The sequence below is a fragment of the Branchiostoma lanceolatum genome, chromosome 14, assembly GCF_035083965.1.
Source record: "Branchiostoma lanceolatum isolate klBraLanc5 chromosome 14, klBraLanc5.hap2, whole genome shotgun sequence".
Classification (NCBI taxonomy): domain Eukaryota; kingdom Metazoa; phylum Chordata; class Leptocardii; order Amphioxiformes; family Branchiostomatidae; genus Branchiostoma; species Branchiostoma lanceolatum.
Genome location: NC_089735.1, coordinates 12,568,241 through 12,587,634, shown reverse-complemented (window position 1 = coordinate 12,587,634; position 19,394 = coordinate 12,568,241). Strand labels below are relative to the sequence as shown.

The window sequence follows — 19,394 nt, the reverse complement described above, 5'->3', positions numbered from 1 at the left end:
TGCTACTTTTCATGGTGGTTATTGTGTCTTTCTGTGAGCCTTCTCTTTCATCTTGTTTTAAAACTGCTACTAAAAATTATATCATAATGATTCTTTTCACAATCTCAAGAAAAACCTTTGCGTGATAAAATTTCTGAAGGTTGAAACTGATTGATTGAGGCTACCTTCACTGGTGTAGATGAGCAACACACCAGTTTTATCAAAACAAGCATACTGCTTCATTGAAATGTGACTTTTTTTGAGCACCAAATTGAATGCAGAATAAGTGTCAAGCTTGCAGAATGGCAAAAACTAAAAGAAAATGTAGGAATTTCCATACTCATTGACAACTGGAGCTCATCTGCAGCCTTAAACAATGGCAGTCACCAGAAAAGAATGTCAAGGAATATGTACCACAACTCAGTATTGGTGCAGTTTTTTCTCTTTGGCACATAAAAGCTTCAAATCAGGAAGTTCTCCTTCCTTTGTTTCATCTTGGAATTTGGCAATGAAGCTCTTCTCTCAATCCGGTAACTTAGTGAAAATTTTGTGTATATTAAATTTCCCTTTGAGATGTCAAGATATTTTGGAAAGCTCACAGACAAAATAGTTGTTACATGAAAAGTAGACAGTTTCTTTTTGATGGAAAATGTTGACTTCTTGTAATCTTCTTTTGATGATGTTCTTCACAAACTTTACATGTCTTAACACCTCTTTTAGTCTTAAAACATTCAGGTTAACATATTTGTTTCATGCTTTTCTATATTACACACAAAACTGCATGCTCCCTAGAACGGTGGTTTAACCAGCATAGGTCATCCGCACCTGTGCGTTAAGCCACCACTTATAATATGAAAGCATAATATCCTGTTTGTTTTGTTGTTATGTATTTTGTTGTGATTTTCCCCTGTCCTCTAGGCTATGTTTGCTAGCTGTGTGCCTGAAATCATAGAGCTTATAGGCAGCCGCAAGAAATATGGAGGCTCGTACAGTGCTATTAGTGGCAGAAAGTAAGTTCTGTTGTGACTCCTTTACTGTTTGTAGTGAAGTATTTCAGGCCACTCGGCCAGCAACGTATGTCTTGTCTGTGCAGATTATAGCTACTAACTTCCTTTTCTGTTGTGGCAGAACCAACCCAGATTAGCTCATACTTACAAAAAGAAAGCTTTCCAAATTGGAGAATCAAGGAAAATAAGATTTCATCTTAAATCTTTATTGAGCATAGATTAGTCAAGCTGCAACAGAAATGAACCATCAATGCCGTATGGTCATATATGATATATTTAACTTTTCTAACAACAAGAAAAATTAATCATTTACACGTAATATGTTTTGTATGTTGGGGAATGCTACTTTTCCCATTTTGTCTCTTACTATTTTCTCAGTATTGGAAGCCTCTTGTAAAATTAATTCGTTTCCAAAGGGCTGCTGCCATTGAGAAAGTAGCAAGAAACAAAACGAAGAAAAGTGGAATTCCTAAAGTGTGTGTTTTAATCTGCCAACAGCTACAGTTTATATTTTCCTGAAGGAGGAAAATCTAGAAATTCAGTGTGTGTGTTTTTTGCCATCTTATGACAAAATGATCCAAACACTAAGAGAAGCAGGTTTTGCTGTTTAGGTTGGAGGGTGAGAAAAAGACATAGTGAAAGTCAAGAAAAACACATAATGAAAGTGAAGAAAAATACAAGATGAAAGTCGAGAAAAAGAACATAATGGAGGTCGAGAAAAAGATGGGACAACCATTACATTTGTATATGGAGAAGTGTTGTTTTTAATGGGAACTAAAAGCAACTGAATATAGAATGTATTTTTCAATATCAGTGGGAAGTATAGGAGGAAAGAAAGTTGTAATTTATAATAGAACATCTCCGACATAGGTTTAAGGTCATGGTACATCTTGTAGCATTCTTCAGAGTTTGTGAAGGAGGCTCAGATATAGTACAAGTAGTACTCAATCCTCTCATTTGAATGCTTTTCTGGGTATGGTTGTACTGCCTAAAGTATTCACTAAAATTCCAAACACTCAAGTGTACAAACAAAATTTTGTATCTAAATGATTATAGACCTTTCAAGTGTTATTTTCAACAGCACCATAGAAATATTTACAGGATGTTTTCATGTGATGTCTTCAACAGATGACATGTTGACTATTTCTCCTGACACATTTGCACATGTTATGGGATACAGCCTACTTTTTTGTTAAGAAGGTCATGCAAAAAAGCTCTTGTATTACAAGATCCTACTTTTCTGGCTATCCTTGCTTGTTTTGTGGTTGTAACATTGTGACTATGTTATTTGTACTATCTATATTCTCAGAAACATTGCTGGATTTATGTACTAAGGCTTGATTTAGCCAGTAATGGCAAATACTTTTTTTATGTCTTTGTATAATTTCTGTATAAAATTAAATATCATTTCATAGACTACCATAGATATTGAATATTTTATGATTTACTGATTAATTTCTTCATTATGTCTTAATTTATCAGACATGTTGTGGTGTGTGGGCACATCACTTACGAGAGTGTGTCGAACTTCCTCAAGGACTTCTTGCACAAAGACAGGGATGACGTAAATGTGGAAATTATCTTTCTTCACCCGTAAGTTCAGCAGTCGCGTGTCAAGGTGTCTCTCTCCTCGGCTTATGTGTGCTGGTTACCTCCTTCTCTGTGGGCTATGATTCTCTGTATTTGTCTCTCTGTTATTTCTGTCAGACACATTATAGTGTGCGGCCACATCACGTTCGACAGTGCCTCTAATTTCCTCAAGGACTTCTTGCACAAGGACAGGGATGATGTCAATGTGCAAATTGTGTTTCTGCATCCGTAAGTTTTGCTGGTTCTGTCTCTTGGTGCTGTGACGTGGTTGATCCTTCCCTCCAATCCACTGTCCTCCACCGGTCCTACCCTTTCCTTCATTCAACAGGAACCCAACGTTTTCTGAGTAAGACTTGAGGATGACCTCTACAAAGAGCAGCCAACAGGACATAAAACAAATGCCCCATTTAATCTGATACCGTTTGAGAGAAGACGTATATACTAGTTTCCAAAAAAACACATTCTTTTTTATCCCTAAAAAGTACACATCAAGGATTACTCAGATAACATAACACCTGTTGAAATTCCATCCGCTCTCCATCCATCCATCCATCCATCCCTCCCTACATCATGCTAACTTCTCTTCCATCCAGTGGTAGTGTGAGCATTGTCCTGTCCAGTGTTGTATAGACCCCTGAGATCCATGTGCAAGAAAGAATCCACCCCACCTTCCACCATCAATAGTATCTACATTGTACCAGCAGAATTCCCATTTCCTTGAAAATGTACTTTACTTTTCTTCTGTGACATCTTAAATAGCTGCATCTTCACAAATTCTGTGTTACCTGTCTCAACACATAAAACTTGATGTGGACATGAAAATCTCTGTCCCCATTCTTTTAACTAGGTCATAACCCCATCCTGTTCAGACTTACTGATCCTCATTGCCAACCCTATTAGAAAATTGCTTTCTTCCGCTCTGTATGTTGTCTTAACTTTTGAAATAAACTCAAAGGCATTGTTTCCTAAAAGCTGATTGACACTCCTAACCTTGCATAGATCCACGAGCTTGTAAAAATCTGAAAAAATGACTTCTTTGATGTACTGATTCCCTTGTTCATGCACATGTATACAATATCTGCTTCACAGCACTTGCTGCTGACCAAAAGCTCCACTGCAATGAAGCTATCACCCACCACTATACCCATCCTTTTAATCACCTCCTAAACCATTAACCAGACCCCCCCCTTCCCCATCTTGCATGTCCGCATGCAAGCATGTTCTACTAACAAACTCAAGAGTGTACAATCATGTGGCTCACACTGGCAGAAGATAGCCCTAAAACCTGTCCACTCTGGCAGTGCCTATTCTTAACACTTGATAGTATTATGTACATCTTGATCAAAACCTGCCACAAATTTATTCATAAGCTGCCTTCCTCCTATATGTTCTCTTTGCTTTGCTGCTTTTGCTAATATTTCGCATTTGCCTGTAGAATTTTGTTTTCCTTTTCCAACATTTTGTTCATATCTGTGATATTCATATTCATTAAACCTAATATATAGTAAAGTTACTTTTTTAATACATTTAAGACTGTTTCTTAAAGATTAAATGTAGTTTTTTTTCTTAAATTGCAAATAGTTGCATCAAGCTTTAGCATGCATCCTTTTGTATTTGGTGCAAGTTATCTGCTAAGTGATATTGTTTTGAATTTGAAAAATAAATTTATATGGTAAGTTATGACATTCTAACTTATGAAATTCAAAAACATAATTTTTGCCTTCTGGAAGCTAGTGCCATGCATATGTACAGATGTATATTGGACCACTGATATGCAAGGATTTTATTATAATCATTTGTTGCCCACTTTTCAGTTTACCTCCAAATCTTCAGTTGGAGGCACTTCTCAAGAGACATTTCACACAGGTGGAGTTCTTTGAAGGCTCCGTCTTGAATGCTGGAGACTTAGCTAGAGTAAAGGTGTGTACAGCTTGCATACTCCTTGCGAAGGGAATGCATGTGAAGAAAATTGTACTCTTAATTCTCATACTGTAGAAATTGTAAACCCTGAATCTTGAAACAGTTTCTAAATTGACAAATTAGAATCCACTTATTTTCTTTTGGCTGTGTCTATGCTGTACCTATGTTTGTTTAGTTAGATTGTAGTGTGCGGTCTTTTCAATGGCTAAATAAAGGCACCCAGAGCATTTCATGAGGCTTGAAAACTGGAAATATTCTAGTTGCTGAAATCTTTATGAAATTGACATTTAATGCCACTGTTTACCTCATTTGCGTGCGGATTTCAAAAGTGCTCAAAAGCGGCACAAAAATAAGCTACATGGTGATCTTTTAGTTTCACGCGCCTAGGGTAAATAGACCGATACCATAGCCCCGCCCACCTCCGTCAAAGCATAGAAATGCAAAATTAAAACATAAAAATGCAAATATTTGACGGACATGCAGTCACTCGCTCATTGGTCGAACCGCTAATTGTGATGGACAGTCAGGATCAGTCTATTAGGGCTTGGATTTCCTATCAGTTCTCACCACACAACGACATTGTATCTTTGCTCCTTTAATGTCGATATGTAATGGTATAGAGTTATTGAAACTTACTATGTGTAGGAATGTGATTTTTTTTTCAAGTTTCAAACCTCATAAAATGCTCTGGATGCCTTTAAATTCCAACCAAACTTTGCTACTACATGTCTTTGAATACAAAAAACAATTTGAGAGACAAGGAAACATATTGGTGTGAACTTAAATGGTGTCTTATAATCCCAGGCTTATTGTTACACCTGAGCTTGTGCCAGCCAGGTAGACTTGGGGATTGTGTAATTGTAGGCAGCTTAGAAAGTAAAGATGGGGATCATCAGTAATTACACATATGTGCCACAGTTTCACTGTAGAGAGCAGTTCAAAGGCATCCAGAACATTTTATGAGGCTTGAAACTTGAATAAAAACTCCAATTTCTAGTCATTCCTACACATAGTAAGTTTCAATAACACTATTATATATTATACCTTTACATATCGACATTAGAGGAGCAAAGATACGATGTCGTTGTGTGGTGAGAACTGATAGAAAATCCAAGCCCTAATAGACTGATCCTGACTGTCCATCACAATTAGCGGTTCGACCGATGAGAGAGTGACTGCATGTTCGTCAAATTTTGGATTTTTATATTTTAATTTTGCATTTCTACGTTTTGACGGAGGTGGGCTGGCTATGGTATCGGTCTTTTTACATTAGGTGCATGAAACTAAAAGATCACCATGTAGCTTATTTTTGTGCGGCTTATGAGCACTTTTGATAAGAAATCTGCACGCAAATGTAGTAAACAGTGGCATTAAATGTCAGTTTCATTTAGATTACAACAGCTAGAATATTTCCAGTTTTCAAGCCTCATAAAATGCTCTGGGTGCTTTTAAGATGAGGATCCTCCCCAACTTTGAGCTTTCCGAGAAAAGTGTACATCAACAAGATGTTGGATTCACCTTTAGGTTCTTATCAGACATTTGGCGATGCAATTTTGATATGTTCTTTCTTATTGGCTACTTTCCAATCATTTGTAGAATAATTTGGTAAATTGTCTTGTTGATTAATATGATTGTCCTGTTGTCATAGCATGAAATGTCAGCTACATTTTGGACAACTTGGTTGGGTTAGGGGCATTCCAGAAGTAGAGTTTTAACCCTTCTTACACTATAGCAAGGATGCCAGATGTTACGTTGCACAAATTATTCTGAAAGCAAACAACTATTGCTGTTAAGAGCCCCTGCAGATATAGAAGAATCATCGTTCTTGAATTTTGATTTGTATTCTTAAAGGTGCCCTAAGCGACTTCAGGGGGTTGAACTTGAAATATTCTTGGTAAAGCAATTCTGTTTGGTGAAATTGAAGTTGACATTTACTTCCCCGTATTAGCACATTTGCGTCATTATTTCAGACTTTGGGCGTTTAAAAAGAGCACAGAAACAAGCCGCAAAATGAGTATTTTATTTATTGGTACCACCCAAAAATCAGCCCAGATAATTCTTAGGTTGCCTTTAAACTTACGCTGCTGCTTATTGTTTGCTCTTGTAGATAGAAGATTCAGATGCTTGCTTGATCATTGCTAACAAATACTGCAACAACCCTGATGCTGAGGATGCTGCCAACATCATGAGGTAAGGGAGGTCCTTCTCCTCTTCCTTAGCTTAGTGATGGTATGGGATCATTGTTTCATACTTTACTCAACAGCAAGTTTACAGCACAATACTTTAACAAACTGTCTAGTCTGTACATGGTTTTCATCAAATCAATGATGATTATTACACCTTCCTCAGGGCAGTAATGACTGATTATCATCATCATCATTATTGCTCTGAAGAAGGTAGCAGAAGGCCTACTGACATAGGCAGGAAAGTTTGGCTGTGTAAAAATGAATTTGATTCCTTTGTCAAAGCAGTGTGATTGCTTCATTTTAGTTAGTTTCCAAAGCAGCTTAGTTTTCCTTCATGTGTAAAAAGTACCCTCCAGCAGATAATTGCTGAACAGCCAGATCACCATATACAGTAAATGCAGAAATGTTCGTGGTGGTTTTATGTTTGCGGTTTTTGCCGCGACCTTTTCACGGCAAACTTAAAACCACCGCGAACATTTATATCCAATACTGTAGCAGTATGTGTCTACAGTGCTGCCGCAAACTTAAAACCCCCGCGAACACTCAATTTTCGCCTTAGCGTGAAATAAAACCATGCAAACTTAAATGCATTTACAGTATATGATTCAGATTCTTCTAGGTTCTTTGATCCTCACCTCTGTAATGTGATGTAATGTTACATAATGTTTCACATCTTGATAAGATTTTGGCTGCATCTTGAATGCTGTGTGTTCCCCATTTTCTTCCAGGGTGATTTCTATCAAGAACTATTGCTCCCATGTCAGGCTGATCATCCAAATGATGCAGTATCACAACAAGGTCGGTATATTTTGTTTTTTAAGGTCTCAATCCTGTGTTTCTCCGCGTGTAGACTCCCAAAGAATCCGTACCCCAAAAAATGAATGGCTGCATGAACGGTGAGAAATGTCCTTTTAGCTAGCCAAACTGATCTCAAGCGTCAAACTGATGAAAGCTTGTTTGTAACTGAAGAAATTAGCAGGTAAAGTTTGTCAGCCGCGCGCGAGGTCGGATGTCCATAGCCCGCCATTGTTGGTGATGCGGCCGTGCGTTTTCAGCTAGAAAGTGCCTTTTTTGGGGGTGTAGCTAAGTGCAGTTTGTAATTGCTATAAAAAGAGATTTCATGTAGTGAAACTGTTGGCAATTGTTTTGCATGATTTAGGGTAAATGTGCTCAACAGAGAATGAATGACATTGGTACATTTCCTATAGCTTCATTACGAACGCGCCCATGTAAAACACGTTATATAACATGTAAGCCTATGGGGCGAAAAAACTCATGGATGAGACCTTAAGTGCAACAAAATTCTTACAGCACAGAAATGCACAAGAAGTAAGGCACAAATGCTGAAGAAGATGAAGATAATACATTAACCTAAACAGTCTCACTGAATCTGCTTGCCTTAGATTTTGAATTGTGTTGAATTACTTTAAAGCACACTAGATAGACCTGCTACCCAATCAGAGTTCCATTGCCTTTCAGAACGTGTTACTTTTCTGTGGGGTACTGATAAAAGGTCATTGATGGGGAAGTTGTAAATCACATAATTTGCTATTCAATGCTGATCCCGTCCTTGAACTACAGGACTCAATATTCCCACTAGTTTGAACTATCAACAAGTGGGCTTGCCACATCAAGTATTTGCATCAAAAAAGCTTAACACCTCAAGTCCAGTCTAAAGGACGATCCATCCAATTTCATGGTGTTGTAGCCTCGCCTTGGGGGTTGTAGCGCGTGCAGGTTCGCACCTTGGGTCAGTTTGTGGCGGCAGTGATTGATGTGAGGCGTTGGTGGGACCAGTCTCACGACTCCCTGGGGAAGGAGGTGCCCATGCCCTTTCTTGGGACACAGCGGCGTGAGAGCACACACTCGCATTCATCACTTCAGGATATTGTTGTGCTGGGATTGGGTGTGAGCGTGGTAGAACTGTTGAAACGGTCTGATGAAGCAGAATATGGTAGAAAGTCTGCCCTTGATTTAATTTGTATATTGGATGGGCTATAGCCAGTTTGACGTGATTGTTGGCATGGCAGGCATGGAGATAGAAGGAAAATGCTGACACTGAGACTTTTCACAGCTCAAATAGATAAGTGCTTTATGGAATAGGTTTTGGTACTCAGAAAAGGCAATCTGATATAGCAACTTGCCCATACTGCTTTGCAACCCTTCCAGTCTCATAGACAAAAATAACAGCACTCAGTATGTATGGCAATGTTACATTGGTTAAAGTGGGAGTTATGGAAACAGACATGTACATACACACACACACATGCACACACACACATGCTGCAACATTCACACACACATGCACACACACACACACATGCTGCAACATGCACACACACACATCCACACATGCTGTGACATGCACACACACACATGCTGCGACATGCACACGCACACACACATGCACACACACACACACAGTAAAAATTATATACAAAGATTTGCAGTAAAATGTGAGTTAGGTATGCAACCACAGGCCAAAATTTGAATTCTGATCCTTCCAGTTGCAAAGAAGAATTGCTAACCAAGGTAACGAATGCTTCAGTAACGACAGAAACAAATTAAGAATCTTCTACGTCAGTAAATCTCACAAGAACCACACCACTAAGATGGATGTAACAGCTTCCCAATAGTGTTTGTGAAGAATGAACGTCTCAAAATGGTTTTGGACCTGTCTCTGTAATGTAACGGTGGCTTTCTGAAGCTAATGCATTTTCCATTAGCTTATTTGATAAAGGAGGCCGTGTCAAGTCCTAAAAGTCTTTTACTTTTACTGCAAATGGCTGTGCATGGCAAACAGCAGCAACATCTATCTAATTGCTTTTTATAGGGTGGAAGGTGCCATTATGTGCATTTATATAATTGACTTTTATTGTCTTGAAATATTCTCAAGGGAATGAATTTCAATTTATGAGGCACATTAAAAGCTTGGTGTGATTAGTGTTAACTTTCATTGCAATGTCTTATTCTTACTCATTACAAACTCTATATCAAAGCAGTAATAAGAAAATAAATGCTGCACTATGAAATGAAGCAATTGAAGGAAGCTCAAACAACAGTCACACATTCAGCACCTCGGACAAAGCCATGTTTTTTTTTTAGGTCGGCTTAGATCAATCCACTACGAGTCGTCTTGTTAGATGCTGAGAAAGTGAAAAATGAGGTTTTAGCCAAGCTTTTAGCAAAGTCAGTGATGCATGCAGCCAGCAGTCTCTGCCCACAGTAATTGCCACAGCCCAGTCATTACTCTGCTGAAATGTACCTGCCCTTGTGAGTTAGTCTGGGGTCATGGGAGTCAAAAGCGAGACTGTGCTACATTACCCCCATGATAGAGTGGACGTCGCTGATTCGGCGAGTCCTTGGTAGACTGGTTTGAGAGAGAGAAGGTTGCACCGTGGTTATCGCATCAGGCTCCGCCGTGTCTGCCGGGGACGGGCGACTGCGCCTGAACAAAATGATCCGCTCTGACTTTGTCTCGGTCCTCCCTGACTCTTCAATAAAGCGGGAAGTGGCCGTGCTTGCAAATGTGCCTACTTGTATTTGCCTAGGTCTTTTTGCATTGCGGATATCTTTTGTTGGGGACCCTCTGTCTCATTCTCAGCAGTTCATACATGTACATACATACATACATAATCGTACTCTATCAGTAAGTTGAAGCGTCTACAAAGTTTTTCCAGTATTCTCGGTTACACATCATTTCTGTCAGGTCTTTTCCACTTAGACCAGTTTTTAATTCTATAATGCTCTTAACTGTGGAGTATGGACGGCCTCTTCTCCTTTTCAAGCCATTTTGATACAGTCGGTCAGTCTAGTACAGACTAGGATTTGGTACTGCACACAGAAATATGAAAACAAGCAGCTCAAAGGTTTAGGAGACAGTTCTTGCAATTAATCACCTTCACTTCACCATGACCCATTCTCAGTTTAAGGGTCGGGGACTATGGTAACTTTGATTGGCATGTAGAAATGCTTGGATTGGTGAGGTCACCTACTGTCTGTTTCAAGAGCAAGAATCCCTGGGCAAAATCTTATCCTTATCTGCAGATGGTACTTACAGTAAGTGATAATGGTTTTATTGAGAACACATTCTTATCACTACGGTCGTAGCCCGAAGGCTAAATTGATGTCGTGATATAACAATGAGTGACAGTTTAATAGCAATAAAACAATACCAACGTTAAATATTGGAATATTTAAAATCAGCACTATAAATCGATATATACAAGCGGGTTTAAGAATACGAATACAGGCGTCTCATAATAAAAACACTAAAGGGAAAGTTTGAATTTCATGTTGAGTACACGAACCATGTGCGGGATTGCACTAGTTCTATAGCGTTCAGTTCTACAACTAGGCATGTCCAGATTGTTCGCAGAGTGGGTCTGACGGCGGCTAATGTTCGCTCTTGTAGGCGGTAGGAGGTGTCGATATTGATCAGACATCATGAGTGATTTGGCAAACTTTAGAGTCAGAGTCGAACATCTGGAGTGTAGGGATGGCAGGCTGAGATGTGCGCAGAAGTGCTGCTTTTCACTCAGAATTTGTTGTCAGCATCGAGTGCCATAACAAAACTAGTAAAAAGTAGTGATGCATTCTTTTTCTGATGGATCACCAGCACTTTTATCTGGCTGAAAGTTTTACTGGATCATGTCAAAAACTAATAAAAAGCAACTTATGTGTCAGTTTATGATGGATTGTTGCACGCAAAAGTTAAAACCTTCATGTGAGCATATTTAGATGTGTTGATTTATGATACTTCAGAGTGGTTGGCTTCTAGGTCTGATGTAGTTGTGTTTTCACGACTTATATTTTTCTAATACATCATTCTGTGCCTTCCTTTGTATGATGTGGGCATGGTCTCTCAGATAGTCAAAGAGATGATAAATGAATTCCTCTAGGTGTGGGCAAATTGGGACAGGAAAAATATCGCAAAGTGAGGTATTGATGACTGCACAAAGTAACATGGTGCTATAAATCATGTCCCAGGTTTCAGTTCTGGTCTTTCAGTTGGATTATTTATCAAAAGTGATAGAATAAGATCACAATATATATATATGTATCTGTGACCTGAAATCAAAGCAGCCGTAAAGAAATAAACACTGCACCATGAAATAATGTAATTGGGGAAAGCTGAAACAACTGTCACACTTTCAGCACCACGGACATATCTGGGTTGTCGTTTTTACAAGCTGCTGTAAATGTTCTTACTGCTGCTTGTGCCCTTTAGATTAGATTATTTATCAAAGGTGATGGAATAAGATCACAATGATTGATATATCAGAAACCTGGATTCTAGGTTTGATTCCCTATCTATTAATGACATTTCTATAATTCAGGAACTAAGATACAATGATAGGTCGATGAAGGATACACAATCAGCTCGTAAAATATGCGAAATAACAAACACTCAAGCAACTGGATAGATACAATGTTGATCATCCTTGCGGTTAAAGCATTATTGATTGTTTTTTATACAAAATCTCCATACATTTTCAGCAGGCTTTTAGCTAGGATTTGTAGACAAGGGGTCCAAAAGTTACTTTTAGCAGACCATTTTAAGCACTAAAACTACTTCCCTCTCTGTCTCCCAATGGGCTCTATGGATTAACAATTTCATGGTAGCTTTGCATGTCAATCAGTTTTCATGCTGTTCCAGTGTCTGGTAGGACTAAAAAAAGCATCAGTGACACTGTAACACAGTCACATGTGTCTGTAATTACCAGGGAAACAGGGGGTCCTCTGTGCATCCTGGGGAAAAAGAGGCAGTCCAATTTCCTTGTTATTTTAGTATCATGCGTCCAATTGACGCATGGGCGCATGCCTAGCTAAAAGCCTGATTTTCAGTACTTAGAACGTTATTTTTGTCTGACCACAGGCAAACATATGCCCCAATTGTGTCACAGTAGCAGAATTATAAAGCATGTACTACTATCAGAATTGGACCTACATGTATGTCAGTTGTGATAAATTCCCCACCACTTTGTCAGGGACGCTTTTTTGTTTCTGAAGAAGCCTCCATTTATCTTGCCTTGCCTTGCATCTGTGCAAATACAATATAACTGTGTAGTGGTTTGCAATCCAACTTCTGGATCACATGGTTTGGGCCATTGTCTGGAATGCATCATGTTCTAGCTCTGGTTTGAGCCAAAAATTTGTAGAATAGCCTGGGCCTACCAACTCCATTTAAACAATTAGTTCTTACTTCCTGCATTAGTTAGGGAATAGAATATTTTTCAGAAGCAGTGTAATAGGGGTCGAACTCTGTTACCATGCTGTTATACCGTGTGACTCTGAGCCAATCAGAACTCTAAGTATATTTTAGCCGAATAATCAAATGACAATTATTTTGTATTTGCTAGAATTGCAATATGAAGAACATTAGCTCACCTTGTATATGTAAAAGAGCTGCATTTTGTTCTCTCAATGCAGTAAAATTGATTGATTGATTGACTGATTGATTGATTGACTGATTGATTGACACCATGTTATTTCAGGCGTACCTGCTCAACATACCCAGTTGGAACTGGAAGGAAGGGGACGATGTCATCTGTCTGGCAGAGCTTAAACTGGGCTTCATAGCCCAGAGCTGCCTGGCACCTGGCTTCTCCACCGTGATGGCCAATCTCTTTGCCATGAGGTCCACAGTGCTGGTAGGTGGCAGAGTCAGGGAAAGTTAAAAGTTAAAATCCTCCCACACCATAAGGTGTTTAGGGCGGTGACCATCCCCGTTTCATAGCCCTGTGCCACACCGTGGTGCAATCACTGCAGCAGGGGGCTAGTCCACTGACAGTGGAGTGTGTTTAACTTCCATACTGTTTCATAAGTATGTACCATTTTTATAAAGTCTTTGGTATGACTCAATGGGCCTCTTGTTAAGAGGTGTCCTACCTGGGAGTTGAACTCAGGCCTTCTGGTTCCAATTAATTTGAGCCAAGCAGAAATAAAAGGACAGCAATATTTGTGTTTTTTCAGATGGAGGAAGATTCCTGGCAGAAGCACTACTTAGGAGGGGTGGCGGCTGAGATGTACACCGAGTACCTTTCCAGTGCTTTTACCGGGATGAGCTTCCCGCAAGTGTCTGAGTGAGTATTGTTATGAAAAGATATCTGTACTGAAAAATCACCACTTCCTAATTCAGCTGTATTGTGTTAAGTTAAAGGTAACCAAAGCAATATTAGGGCCAAAAAATGGAAATAAAAAAGAATGCTGAAATATTTTTGCTAGTGACATTGACTAACTCTGTTTAGCATATATCCGTAATAACTTCATATTTTGAGCATTGTAGAACTGTGCAAACCGTGCCGTACGATGATCCCCTTAGTTTCGCGAGCCGACAAAAATCCCGGCGACGATTTTCAGCGAGATCTCACATCACAGCGATGACGTATTTTTGCATCATAGACATCGTTATACATTGTGATAGTGTCGTTTGAACTTATCATGTATAGAAATGACAAAATATATTGACTTTCAAAATCCAATTTTTGGGCCCTAATATTGCTTGGGTTTCCATTAAGCTGAATGTTATAGTGTTGTTGCAGTTGTAGATGGAAAATGTATCATATTTGTCAAAATATGAAGGTTCTTTGAAACAATCTGAAGGTTCTTTGAAACCAATCTCAAAACAATCTGAAGATTCTTTCAAACAATCTGAAGGTTATCTCAAACAATCTGAAGATTTTCCATAAAATCTGAAGATTTTCGGGAAAAAGGGAAAAATCTGAAGATTTTTCGATTTTCAACGACGCGTGACGACTCCCGCTGTGGATCATTATGATCCATTAAGTGGCAAGGAAGTTGTTCACAAAATATCAACTCTGTAAGTATAAGCTGTCAGAGGCTACAAGCATTAGTCCAAAGTGCAATAGAAAGTCAAAAATTAATCTGGAGGGGTTTACAGGTGGTGTTTAAGCGGGCATCACACTGTCAACGAACTTCGGCCGAATTGGTTGATTGCCAGACAGTCGCTGAATATCGAAAATGCCAAATTTTTTGCTCGGTGACCTGTGTTCATCAGCCGATCCCTAAAAAATGTGCGGCAATCATGGAGACAGTTTACGGAATAGGTCATGAAAGGGTCATGGGAGTATTTAAAGTAATCAGACAGGTTTTGAAGCATTCATGAAGATGCTTTGGAATATTTAGAGAGCTGAAAAGTAGTGCATCACTGCAAAAGAAAAGCCTTTTACACACAACCTTCCATGATCATGATCTTTACTTTGAGCTGTGAAAATTGGTTGCAAAAGTAGTGACTCGTGTGCATTAACATATAACATGATTGTGTAATAAATTTGCTATGCTGGAAGGATTTTGTCTTTGGTATTCATCTGCACTTGAATGTGTCTAAACCACTAGAGTAGTATGGTGTAATTTTGTTGACAAAATCTTCTCTTTCCTCATTCCCTGGTTGTTGCAGATTATCCATATATGATTACTCTCCAAAATAAGCAGATTTGTTGAATGATGTGTTTTGTTTGTAACCTCCATTTACAGCATTTAAATGAATTCGTTATTCCTTGTGACTGTCCCTGAATTCTTCTGAAGTAGCTTCTCCTTTTTCATGTGTATGTATGCTTATTAGAAAAAAATTGTTAACATCAGGACTTTCTTGTGCATACTTTCCTTCTTTCAATTTGTAGATATGCCTGACTTTCAAAATACTCTTGTAGCATCCAAAGTACATGTAGTACTGTCTCATTCTGTCCTCTTACGTAACTTAAAACAAATCACGCAACTTGGATGAATTTTCTAAAGAGTCTCTGATGAAAGACAGTGGACACTATCTGAAACGTCTGAAACGTCTGACTCTATAGAGAATTTATCCAGTTCCAGTGTTGCTTGATTTATTTTGTGTTACGTAACTATATAATTAAGGCTATAACTGGATATCAACCTTCATTGACACTATGTCCTCTTGTTCAACTTGAAATGTACAGTTCTTGCTCCACACTTTCAAATCATTACTTTAACATGACTCCCCACTCATCAAGCGCTCCAATGGCTGCAGTGGAAGTAGCAAGTATCTCACCACTATTTCTCTTTCCTCCTCATTCTTACTCCTGGTCACAAACTCTCCACTCTACCATTGTTTTTCAGAGTGTGTTTTGTAAAGTTGCAGTTGCTGTTGATCGCGGTTGAGTTCCAAGGCTCAGAAACCCAGGAAAAAGAGTAAGACCCTTATCATTACCATCTGATGTGGTGTCTTGTTGTTCACTTCTCTTGTCTTGTGAATTGTCTTTGCAGAGTCTGTTTTGCTAAGTTGCGGTTGCTGTTGATTGCTATAGAGTTGAAAGATCACAACACCAAGGATAAACAGTGAGTAGCGAGTACATTTGGGTTGTGCCTGGTTGAGAAACTTCTCAAAACATGTTACAAATAGCAGATGTCAGGTTTTTCATGTATTATTTTAGTGTGCAGCAAGACGTCGCAGTCTCAAATCTTTTAGGAATACAAGAGCATGTTGTAGGGCATTATGGAACCAAACATACACTAGTAAGAGTTTTCAGTGCAAAGCTATAGGGTTATGGTTGTCAACAAAGTAACGGAACAAAAAGTACCAAAACATTTTCTTCATGTACTAGACTAAGAAAAAGCTTTCATCAGAGAAATTTAAAAAAAACAAGCAAAAACTCGAAGTTCAGATAGTACAATGTATGCATTTGAAGCCATAAAAAACATTATTTTCATTTCCATTTATTTTGCCCAGTTTAGTGAAATAGATATTACATATCAACAAGTCAGTTGTAGATGTGTATGTCAATCTTAGTCATGGAAAATATTCATTTTTAAATGAGCTTGCTTTACATCTGCTATTTGTAAGATGTCTTGTATCATGCATGACCCTGCGGAATCTACATCAGTCCGGCATCATGTCACCGTGCATGGATTCTGCGGCATGGCCCTCCGCTGCTGCGATACTGTCATGGCAACGCCATCCTGCAATCAGACGTCATTTCAGCGCTGCATTCCCAGCTGTACTTGCTGCTGTCCGTCCATCCGTCCTTGCCGCTCATTGTGTCCGCCATTTTTCCGTGTCACACTGACGGCTCAGAACATGCTGTATTTCCCAAGCTGTCCATCCATCCTTGGTTTTCATTGTGTCTGCTACATGTACAATCATGTATTTCTTGTCCATATTGTACTCATCACAGCTGTACATTTCAGAGGTGCACACATACATGCAAGTCATTTGGGGACAGAATTAGGCATTCAATGTGGAACACATTTCAAGCGGTGGCCTTTGGAAAACTGTCAGCAAGACCTTCATGCAAACAAACACTCAGCAATATTCATATCTTATTGTGGTTATAGGACTGCAATGTTTTGTGCTTGTATGTTATGCCATTTCCAAAGCGAACTTCAGCTCATTCCACTCTCTTTCAGTTGAGCTTTACCGTGTCAAGAACACCATGTAAGATAGTATGCAAAATGAAAATGTCAGTACTTCAAAGAAGTCATCGACCGTGTAGCAGTCTTTAAGAAAGTGATAAAGAAAGAAGTTATAAGTTAAACCCTGATTTCGGAACCAACTCTCACAGCCCCTGTGACTCACAGGATTTTCATTAATATTAATTTTCATTATTGATTAATTTTTCATGATCATAATGGAAACTGTCACTTTTTGTGCTGACCTTCTGGTGTGGTTACAGGCTGGAACATTGACAAAAATTTTGATTTCTAGAAAACATTTAGTATTCAGTACTGAGACAGCTACTTTGCATAGTATTACTGATACAAAATTTTGAAAACCATTGGAAAGCATATGGTATGTACCCTATCTCCCTCTGAACATACATTGTAAGAATCATCAAATACTACCTGAAAAACTACCTTTCGGAGAGTGAATCCTTCCTGGAAAAGACTACAAACTTTTGAATAAGGTTGTTTGCACTCACATTTATGACTCATCTAAGGAAAGAAGTGCCAAACTTAAGTCTGTTACAAGTCGCTGGTCTTGTCTGTGTGACATATACATGTCTAGATAGAGCTCGTGTGCTTCATTGTGTCCTATGTACGTGTTCATCACTCAACTGTCTTGTCGCTCTTCGCTCTTCCCTCGCGTCTGTAGATCAGGGGCTGGCCGGCTGCACAGGTAGTTACAGTTACCACCAGCCTCAAATGTACACTGTACATAGAAGTCAACCTCTCTCCCTTTCTGTGGTGCCCCTTCCTCTGAACTCACAGCTAGCTTAACCATATCTTTCCTCTGGTCGTAAACAACACAACTTGTGTGAATAAACTAGCTCGCACACACCTTTAGTCTTGATTTAATGCCAACATACGATAGAAGGTGTAACACTTTATTCATCGGTGTCAGCTTAGTTCACAACACTTACAGCAACATCAATGCACCCATTTTCATTTAAAAAGTCTTAAATTCCGGTGGACACATTCCTGTGCAATTCTTAGAATTCTTGCAATCTGCACACAATATATTCTATATACCATTAGGCTCGCCCCTTAGGCGTCGCCAAAAAGCAATCAGTGGAAGGTGCCCTCCTGATTAAAGAGCCTCATCCCTATGCCTTTCTGCATGGCTTGCTTCGTGCATGTACCAATTGTCTCTGTCAATACGTGTGCTGAAAGTAATGGGCCTGCCATTGCTATACATTCTAGCAAGCCCCAAAGCATGACCCATTAGAACTGTAACTTACTGAATTACATTTTAGGTACCCGTTTAACTTGCTATTGATGCAGTGCATGTTGCTGAATGGCTGCAAATTTATAACTTTTTTGCTGTGTTTAATCTAATTACTAAACCGTGTGGACTGCGACGTTGTGAGGTGGTGTAAGGTCGGGCTTGTGAGTGTTGACCTTGGGCCCCTGGGGTTCATTTTTTTTCTCCCCGAACCAGGATTCTGATCAACCCGAACAACTCCTACCACATAAAGGAAGGCACTCTGGGGTTCTTCATAGCGCAGTCAGCGAAGGAAGTGAGGAGGTGAGTGGGTTTTACCTTCAGCTGGTCTAAAACACAGATGGACCAAAAGTGGAGTTTAACCTTCTCCCTGCTGCCTATATATAACTCCATAACCAATACAAATTTGCTGCCAAACAGCTATTTTAGCAGACTGAATGTTAAAGATGTCCAATATAGGATTATTGTGACAAATTTCTTGGTAATAAAAGCTTCATGCTATTGACATTTTCAGGCACATTTTCACAAATATGTGGGTTTATTTAATATTCCCAGTGTTTATACACTACCAAATATCTTTTTTCTTGTTTTTTCTTATTTTTCTTGTTTTCTAATGTTGAGAAATATTTTCTAATGCAAAGAAAAAGAAGAAAATTCAAGAAACCCTCTGTGAAGTCTTGTCTATGTCAATTCTTACATGAAGAATTTTATTCCTTTTTTTATGAAGTTAGGAAAATATTTCTAGCATGATGTTTTCCAATCAGAATTTTCTAGAAAAATAACAAAAATTGTCTTTTGCTGTCTTACTGCAAGATTCGTATTTTGTTTGGTTAGATACATGTATGGTATTCTTAAAGATTCTTTCCTTAAGATATTTTTTCTTGAAAATTTGATTCTACTAGAATAATTTTCTTGAACTTTCTTGGTTTAAGAAAGTTCAAGAAAAAAATTCTTACATGCAATTCTTGTTTGTGCTCAAAACAGGGATTCTTGTTTGTGCTTGAAACAGGGATTCTTGTATACAGAATAATATTCTTGCTGACAGAAAAAAATTTGTTTGTAGGAGGAAAA

The 19,394-nt window shown here is 38.7% G+C and overlaps 1 protein-coding gene across 24 annotated transcripts in view; it reads left to right on the top strand.

The window, feature by feature from the left end:
- The window catches only part of LOC136449129 (calcium-activated potassium channel subunit alpha-1-like), a 108,463-nt gene that overhangs the window by 70,158 nt on the left and 18,911 nt on the right, over positions 1–19,394 (top strand). For 19 of the 24 annotated variants that reach the window (XM_066448974.1, XM_066448982.1, XM_066448962.1 and 16 more), the window contains 9 exons: positions 898–989; positions 2,469–2,579; positions 4,391–4,496; positions 6,604–6,686; positions 7,411–7,480; positions 13,180–13,335; positions 13,658–13,767; positions 15,929–16,000; positions 18,540–18,626. In XM_066448974.1, coding sequence (XP_066305071.1) covers positions 898–989; positions 2,469–2,579; positions 4,391–4,496; positions 6,604–6,686; positions 7,411–7,480; positions 13,180–13,335; positions 13,658–13,767; positions 15,929–16,000; positions 18,540–18,626 — 887 coding nt within the window. Of the gene's footprint in view, positions 1–897; positions 990–2,468; positions 2,580–2,693; positions 2,805–4,390; positions 4,497–6,603; positions 6,687–7,410; positions 7,481–13,179; positions 13,336–13,657; positions 13,768–15,781; positions 15,854–15,928; positions 16,001–18,539; positions 18,627–19,394 lie in introns of all 24 variants that reach the window. The other 5 variants (XM_066448964.1, XM_066448985.1, XM_066448973.1 and 2 more) reach the window with 2 other exon arrangements.